The following is a 9,579-nucleotide window of genomic DNA, read 5'->3' as shown; positions in this document are numbered from 1 at the left end:
ATTATAATGTATAGCTTGTGTCATAATTATTGTCTCAAAAGAATGGGAAAGAGGAGAAAGGAAGGGATAGTATTTAGAACTCAAAACTTAAAAACTAACATGAAAAATTGTTTTTATATGTAATTGGGGGTATCTTTTAAAAAATTCCATAAGATTATGGTTGTACTATTAGTTTTTATTGATTGACAAAATGCATAGCGATAAAAACCAGTGAATTTGATTCATTTAAGTGAATTTTAATTATATTAATCATATTCATCTGAAAAATAGTAACATATGTGTCTGAGACATTATTCAGTTTGCAGAAGATATGTTTGCTTGTTATTTTATGCTGAGTTATTAAGGGGATCGCTGGAACTGTTTTGAAAACTTTCAGAGCCTGGAAATCTGGATGAAGTGATGAAAGTTTCAACTTTAGATCTTGTTCCACTGCTAGCTTGTTTTCTTATTTAGATTTTGTTGCTGCAAGTTCAGAAATTCCACTTTCCCAAACATATGCTGCAGTAGAAGGCATTAGATATTCCACAACTTTAACTGACAAAGTTGGGTCCTCAGGATGAATAAGTAGCCACAAGTCAGGTAGGTTGTTGTTTCCTACTAGGCAGGAATGAGTTACTGATAATAATAATAATAATATTAAAACCCCCTATCATTCATAGCACATACTTTTCTTGATGCTTAAACACAAAGATCAAAGCTTGATGTGCACATGTGAGCCCCCAGTAAGGATGCAGCTCCCAATATTCTGTGACCCACAGGACAGGAAATGTTCTTCCCACCAAACTCCTTGCTTTCCTTGTATGCAACTATTCTTTCTTGTATGCTTCGGTTCTTTGTTCCTGTGTCCCTACCCTTCTGCCTGATGAAACTCTTCTGAACCTTCAAAGCTTAATTCATACATCACTTTTCTAAACAGAAGTAATCTAAACAGAAGTACTGGCTTCTAAATTCCCATTAGTTCTTCTTTGGGTTTCTTTTGTAGCATTCACCTGGTACTATCTCATATTGTATACAGTTAAGTATATTCCAGGAAAATGTAAGGATCTTGAGGGCAGGGACTATTTTAGGGAGATTGAGAGAAGTATTGGATATTTTTTTTTATCCCCAGTGCATAGCTAAATGCATAGAACATGAGACATTTTAATGCTTGTGGAATTGATTTGAGTTGAAATGTAAACTTGTCCTTTTTTTTCTTCATTTAGCCTTTCTTTCTTCAAACTCTACCTAGAAGCAAAGAATCTCAAAATTTAATCACTCTTTGCTTAAATTACATATTTTGTAAGGTCTGAGCACAGCTGGCAAGAAATGATACCAATTTCTTAGGAAACAAGAGGATTAATCTCCCTGATTAATGTGGAACAATAGATAAGAAAGCTAGTTTGGGGGTTTCTGGAATATGAGTTCTAATTCCTATTCTACTCTTCCTTCTCTTCCTCCTCTTCCTTCTTCTCTTCCTCCTTCTCCTCTTCCTCCTTCTCTTCCCCCTCCTATGTAGTGGCCTTGGACTAGTCCCACAGCCTCTGGGTCCTAGTCCTCCATCTACAAAATGAGGGGGGTGGGTGGACTCTGTGACCTCTGATGCCCTTTCAGCTCTACACTTATGAGTCTATGATCCAAGGGCAGCCATATGTACTGTACTTCTTTTCTCTTTCATAGGCAAGAGAAAGAGGAGAATGTTTTTCATTGTTTCTTTGTTTTGTCTTAACTTCTCAGATGGCCAAGAGTACCCCAGGGCAGCCTACCAGCAATTGGTACAGCCAGCCCAGCTGGTGCCAGGCCTTCCCGGACCCGGTGGAAGAGACTTCCATCCTCCTGTTCAAAAAGTCATCCTGAATTATCCCAGTCCTCAGGGACAAAGAGACTATTCTTCTCCAGTGCCCCCAAGATACCAGTAAGTGGTACAGAGCCAGCATTCAGGCATTTTTGAAATGGAATCAATACATCAGAGAGCTAAGTGATGTAGTGGATAGAGCATGTGCCTGGAATTAGAAAACCCCGAGTTTTGTGACCTCAGAGACTTTCTGGTTTGTGCAACCTTGGGCAAGTCAGCTAACTTATATGTGCCTCAATTTCCTCACCTACCTCATACAATTGTGAAGATTGTTAAGTGCTTACATAATATAGTGTCTGGCAAGTAGCAGATGCTATAAAAATGCTTCTTTCTTCTCTCTTAGGGATACATTCCAATTGGATTTTCCCTCTGACTCTTCCCTATTTGATCTAGATTTGTCAAATAGCAAGGCTCAGTCAACCAAGTAGTAAGAAAGCAAGGTCTATTCAAACCCTTACAATATAGACTTCTTGGGTTAAGTAGAAAGGGAAGTACCTTTATAGATATTTCTTTATAATATTAATAACTAAAGACAACAACATAAAACTAAAATTTATGCAACATCTAGAAGTTGGAAAAGCATTTGCTATCTCATTTGCCACTCACACCAACCCTGTAAGACAAGTTTTTACACATATTATTAGCCCCATCAGGCAAATGAAACTGAAGTGGAAAAAGGTTAATGACTTGTCATGAAACTAGGAAGTGTCCCAGGCACATTTGAATGCAGGTCTTCCTGACTCAAGTCCAGCACTATTCAATGCATCATATAAATACAAGTATAGAATCATTTTAGTGAAAATGATGAAAAACAATCTTGTTCATGCTTTACCTCTCTTCTAAGTTAGAACCAACAGTGTGTGCTGTTTTTGAAACTACCTCATAAAAGATATTCATTCTTTATAATCTCCAGGATATAGCAATCCTCAACCGCTGAGATGTTCTTTATTTCCTCTTGTTTAATGAAGCTTAAGCCTATTCCCTATACCTATATTCACACACCTACCTTCCCACCCACACAGGTATGTTCAGATATGTATACACACATATACACATATGTATATGTATCTATCTATATCTATATACATATATAAGTTCTCGGTGAAAGAGAATAATCACTCATTTCCTACTGTAATCATTATCTTTAAATACTTCATTATACATCTTCAATAATGTATATATATTTTCAGCTGCTTATTGGACATCTCAAAACAGAATTTTCCTGTCCTATAGAGATCTTAAACTCAACATGTCCAAAACTGAACTCATTATCTTTCCCCACCAGCCCTCCCATCTTCCAAATTTCCCCATTACTGTTGAGGATACCACCATCTTCCCAATCACCCAGGCTTGCAACCTCAACTCCTAAATCTCATCCCTTTCATGTCTATTCTGTTGCCAAGACCTGTCGATTGTATCTCCATAACATAACATAGTATCTCCCTCCCTCCCATTTCTCTGACACTGAAACCACCTTGCTATAGTTCCTCACTCCCCTCCCCTACCCCCCCATGACTAGATCATTACAGTAGCCTGCTGGTAATTAGACTCTCTATTGTAAGTCTCTTCTCACTCCAGTCCATCCTCCATTCAGCAGTCAAAGTGATCTTCCTAAAGTACAGGTCCAACCATATCATCTGCCCCTCCCCCATTCTCCAGTAGCTCCCCATTTGATCCCCAAGATCAAATATAAAATCCTCTATTTGGGATCCTTTCATAATTTCCTTCTCTCAATTTTTCTAGTCTTCTGTCATTTTACTTTTTCTGTGATCCAAAGACACTGGCCTTCTAGAACAAGTTCCTAGTCCATGTCTCAATTGTGAACATTTTCCCTGGTGGTTCCTCATGACTGAAATGCTCTCCCTTTTCATCTCTATTTCCTTTAAACCTCAGATAAATGTCACCTTTTACAGAGAGACTTTCCCAATGCCTCTTAATTCCTTCCCTCTGTTGGTGATTCACATTTATCAGTTTGTAGCTTGTTTGCACATAGTTATTTCCATGTTGTTTGTCCTTCAGACTCTGGGTACCTGGAGACTTTTACTCCACTCTTTTGCCTTTGTTTGTATCCCCAATGCTTAGCACAGTGCCTGACACACAGTAAGAGTTCAATAAATGCTTATTGACAGCCTGACATTATACAATCTACCACATAGATGAGTTAAGATGGCAGTTAATGACACAATGGATAGAGTACAATCAAGAAGATCAGAGCTCAACACTTAAATGCTGTTTGTCTCATTTAAAATGGGATAATAATAATACTTTTAGGGATGTCATGAGGATTGAATGGCATAATATTTGTAAAAAGTGCTTACTATAGTGCCTGACACATAGTAGGTACTATACAAATTGCTTATTTTCTTCCCTTCCTTATGTTTCTCAGTAAAATAATCTTAGGGGTGTGTGTGTGTGTGTGTGTGTGTGTGTGTGTGTGTGTGTGTTTAGCTTTTATTTATCATTCTAATTCTTCAACCATTTAAATGTCAGTCCTGGTCATTGGCCTTCTTTGAATCCTTTTTAAAATTTCCTGCCTTTGGACATATATGTCCAAAATTAGATTGCACCTGGATAATCCTGAATATTTATCTGAATTTCATTAATTTAAGCTAAACTAACTTATACAAGTTTGGAGAAGAGTTAGGATGAAATGTTCCTTTACTTAAGCAAATCCTTTCTTCACACAAATTAATACATCAAATTTCTGCTTTTATAGAATTGATTGAGACTATTAAAATGAGTGTTCTCCCCAGAATTGCCAATTAACCACCACGTATTCATTGGGGGAAGGGGGAGGAAATCCTTTTGAATGATAAGATAGAAACATACCTGTATTCCTTATTTTTCCCCTTATTAGTGAGTTAGAAGATATAGAAGCTTTATTTTTAAAAAACACATAAAAGGATCATGAACATCATTTAAACTCTCATTACTAATTACTTTAATTGAATACAGTCGATATTTCCCCTTTAAACAAAATTATATAAAGGATTTCAAAGCATTATAAATAACATTGACAGAAGAATAACTAAAATTCTAAAGAAAACAATTATTTCCAAGCATCTTCATAAAGTAAATTAGGTTTTGAATAGTTGCTGGAGATTTTGAATCATTTGTTGTGCTAGTTAAAAGCCAGTTGGACTGGTTTCATTGTGGTAGATATTATGTGTAGAATAAACCCAAATAACTAGAAAAATTCTACTATTATTTCTGAGTTAGATGAAAAATTCTGGACACACCATCCAGCCAACTTACTAAATGTAAAAAGGAGGTTTTATGTATGTGTGTATATATATATGTGTATGTGTGTGTGTGTGTGTATCGGAATGTCATTTGACTAGTACCTATATTGATATTCTATCAAATACCTATTATATGTCAGGCACTATGCTTAGTACTGGAAATGTCTTGCCTTCTGTTTCATACACTAAGCAAGATTCTTTTACTGCAAAATTACTCCAGTAAAAAGTTTTGTTGGGGAAAAAGAAATGCCCCTAGATTCTCTTTTGATCAAGGAACATTTCTCAGTATTACATCCTTCCATCTACCAAAAGAGAAAGCATCAGGTTTTGTTTTGTTTTTTCCTTAAAAGGTACCAACTAAAACTAAAATCCTGTGAAATCTTCTTATAAGTCCAATGAGGAACATAAAACTCCACTATGCATCTCATTGTGCTATAGAGGTAACCTTTAATTATCAAATGCTGTACCAATGAAATAAACATTCTGGTGGATTCTACCAACTGGAAAGGCTTTGAGTGTGAGTCCAGTGGTATACTCCATATCTGTCATCTGAAGCACAATCTGGAGGGCTCACTGGCTATAAATGTAGTCTACAAAATGATTTTATTTTAGCCACAACATATGAAACTGTTTACTAAAGTGTGGAGAGGATGCAATCTGCAGCAGTGGAGGAAGGGAGTACACATATAGAAGAAATCATAGTGGGTTTTGTTTTCTTTTGTTTTTACAATACTGAAGATAACACAAAACCCTTCTGACTACAGTTGGGTGAGACAAGAACTCAGAGACATGTTTCCTCTATTTCCTTTTTTTTTAATTGTGGAAAGACAACATAGGCTTTCTACAATAGCCACACAATATGGAAATTGAATTCATATATAAAAGATTATTGTCCTAATCAGATAAAAGTCAATAAGTACTTATTATGTACCAGGAATTGTGCTAAGAACTGGGGATACAAACACAAGCAAAAAGGATAGTTCCTTGCCTCAAAAAGTTTACATTCTGAAAGGTAAAGATAATTTATACAAAAAGAATCAATAAGATCAAAGGGTGAGATACTCATGAGAAGACATGGTGGTGATGTCTGGAGAATGAAGGATGGCTGGTTTAGGCCCTTTCTCAAAATAGAAGTTCCAAGAAGAATTTACTAGAGGAACAAGGGGATAAAAGGGATGGAAGGAGAAGGTAGCTGAAAAGTTAATCCAACATATATTTAAGGATATAGATGTATGTAAATATACATACCACAAGTATACAGATTACATATAGTATTCATTTACACACACACACACACACACACACACATATGTTTAGTACATAATCTAAAATCTAATAGAATATATATCCTTAAATATATGTTAGATTAATTTTTTGTAAGCTGCTATGATTCACATGCCTTCTCCTTCCATCATCCTCTATATACATATTTGTTATATATGATATATATCCTTAAATGTGTGTATATATATATATATAGATATATAGATATATTCATGTGAGTATTTTGTTAGTTATCCAGTATTTATGTCATTGTTACTGTCAATCCTGTGCCTTAAATTTTTTTGGAGGGAAAAGGGGGAAGCAATTTAGACTTACAATTTTATTGGTATCAGGAACTACTGGTATGAAAAGTTATTCCAACAATCTTATTAGCAGCTTGTTTTTAACCTATAGTTTTGATGAGTTGTCTGTAGCACTGAGAGATTAAATCATTTGCCCATAGTCATACAGGTAATTTGTGTCAGAGGTGATATTTTAAATCAGATCTTCTTGATTATCCACTGTTTCATAAAGGCCCCTCTTTCCCTGGTAAAAGAGAAAAGTATCATTGTAGCCAAATGAATGAATGAAAAAAATCATTTTTTAAGCACTTTACTATGGGCTTATTATTGAGAGCTGACACACATGGGAGAGGTATATTTAGATATAGGAAAGAAACCCACTAAATATCACACAAGTTAAAAGACAAAATATAATTAAAATTCTCTTATATCTCCTCTTCAATAACTAGGGTTCTCTTTCCCCAACCTAAAAAACTTTAGCACAGAACTTTGGATAGAGTAGGACACCTATAAATATTTAAATAAAATCACACCAAATCTCTATTCATTTTCAGATTTTTAAAAAAGGATAGAAGTGCAGGTGACAATTATTGCCTTGTATTTCTCAAAGACATTGTGTGGCCCATAATTTTTCTTTGGCATAATATGTATTTTCCTTTATCTATTTCCTTTCCAGGGGTCAAATATATAACCAGCCACCTCCCCAAGCTGCTGCTCAGGATGAATCATATGAGTATCCTGCTGACTACAGATCCCAGATTAACCAGATTCCTTCCCCAGTTGCCATCCCAAGACCCTCCAGTACACCTGCCATCAGAGGAACTTTGAAAACAAGCAATTTGCCAGAAGAACTGCGTAAGTTGTGTGCATTTTGGTGTCTCATCTTTGTTGTAAAATCTTGTTGGTCTGATCACTTTTGCTGCTTGATAATCCCTAATTTGGGATATTTCACACAATCCCAGTAAAAGAAAGTGTTTTGCTTTAAAAGTTACTGGGGATTTAGCAAGTGCATGTTGGATAACCCTGTAAGGGGTATCAATCATGCTCAGGAATTGATCACTACTAGATTTTGTTTCTTTTTTTGTTTTATACACATTTTTCCCTTCCTTCTCCTAAATGGTGTTCAAAGCTGCCTAGTTCCTTGACAAAACTGACTAGTTGTCTGCATGTTTATGTGGGGGGGGGGGGCAGTGGGGGGGGGGGGAGAATTGGCCAAGGACCTTAAATTTCACCATAAATTAGTAGCAACCATTAACAAAAGTTTTTTTTCTGGAAGGATGAGACAGCGGGTTTGGGAAAATGGGTTAACATCCTCCATAAGGCTTCACAATCAAACACTTTATTCAAAGAGACATTCAGCCCAGTGTCAGATGGTGATTCCTTTTCCACTTTATTTTTTTTTTCTGGCCAGAACCAGAAATGTTGAAATATCACCAAAATGTTCTCATATTAAGGTCAGTCAAGACTGTGAGTTCCAGAAACCTTATAAAAACAAGCTCATGGGATTGTTGCATTATGTTGTGCTTACTGGAGAAACCCAGATGATTCCAATAAGCATTTTCCAAGGCTGGGTGCTTCTCAGAACCAGCCTGAAATAAAAACCCTGTAGGGTTTGCTGATCACTAGGGAAATGGAAATGTGTGGTCCATGACTGTCTTATTTAGTTCTTTACTGCCTTGGAAGATTTCTTTGCCACAGATATATTTTCTTTTCCATTCAAAATGTATTTTGGTTTTTGTTTTGCCTTTTTTCAAAATTAAAAAGGAGGGTTCTTTAGTTTCTACACATCTAGGTTTGTCATTAGAGCATGTTAAAAGAACTAAAATGGGGTCATGAAAAGTCAGACACAACTGAAAAACAACAGAATGAAAACAAGAGAATTAATTATTAGCACTTTCCCATGTCCCTCTTCATCCCAACCCCTGACATATCATATGGCCCTAAAAATTAGTATCCAGATTTTATGTAATAATCTTTCCAATGTATAAAGGTTCCAAAGCAAATTTCTCACAACCACCCTGTGATGTAAGTAATATAAATATTGTAATTATAATCTGATAGATAAGGATCCTGAGGTCTAGAGAGTTTAATACAGCCATTTGGTGGTAGATTTGGAGCTTGAACCCAAGTCTCTTACCACCTAGTATTGTGTATTTTCCACTACATCATGACTCCCAATTGCTGAATTATTCCTCCCCACTCTTCCCCTCTCAGAACCCCCATAAACATCATTTTAAAAGGTCAAAAACCATCCAAGGACAAGCTCCCATGAAGGTCAACCACCCCCAACCCCCAATAGAACTTGGATCTAATTAATAATATGAACTCAAGAGGGGTTAATTTCTTACCTACTTAATTGTCTTCCCCAAGCCAATCCTCCTATTCTGTGATACCTTCCAATCTTTGCCATCAAGTTTTACAACATCAGGTGTGAATTATAAACCTATACTACCACTTAACCAAACTTTAATTCCTTATCAGGGATTAGCAATTTTACTCTTCCCTGAACAACTCTTGCCCTCTGTCCCCTTCCACAATCTATTCTACTTCTGCTTTTTGGAACTGCTGCTCTAGGCTCAACAAATTTGTTTATAGGGTCAACATTTTCCCTGAATGTACGTGTAATCCCCTTACTTTAACAGAAAGCTGGCTTTTCTAGAGCACATGATGTCTCTCTAAATATTCTCTAATGAAATCTTCTTTTCCTAATTCTGACTTTAGAAAAGGTTGGCATTTTTTTTCTCATTGCTTTTCTTCAATCCACTTCCAGACCATTCATCTGGCACCATATCTCAATACCCTTTCCTACTGCGAAGTCTGTGAAATCTGTTTATAAAATTTCCTTTTTGCTACTGTTATTTAACAGATTACTCTCCTAGCTTTGTCAATGGCATCAGCATTTGGTTCCCTGCCTTTCTTTCCATACTACTCCTTGTCAGCA

General features: G+C 36.1%; 1 protein-coding gene across 1 annotated transcript in view; it reads left to right on the top strand.

Annotated features, from left to right (window-relative positions):
* The window catches only part of TRAF3IP2 (TRAF3 interacting protein 2), a 64,883-nt gene that overhangs the window by 38,250 nt on the left and 17,054 nt on the right, over positions 1-9,579 (top strand). Inside the window, exons 5-6 of the mRNA XM_051997557.1 lie at positions 1,714-1,891; positions 7,315-7,493. Of these exons, the coding sequence (XP_051853517.1) occupies positions 1,714-1,891; positions 7,315-7,493 (357 nt within the window). The remainder of the gene's footprint in view (positions 1-1,713; positions 1,892-7,314; positions 7,494-9,579) is intronic.

Source organism: Antechinus flavipes, chromosome 4 (genome assembly GCF_016432865.1).
Source record: "Antechinus flavipes isolate AdamAnt ecotype Samford, QLD, Australia chromosome 4, AdamAnt_v2, whole genome shotgun sequence".
Lineage (NCBI taxonomy): Eukaryota > Metazoa > Chordata > Mammalia > Dasyuromorphia > Dasyuridae > Antechinus > Antechinus flavipes.
The sequence above is the reverse complement of the archived record's forward strand: the minus strand, read 5'-3'. Positions and strand labels throughout refer to the sequence as shown.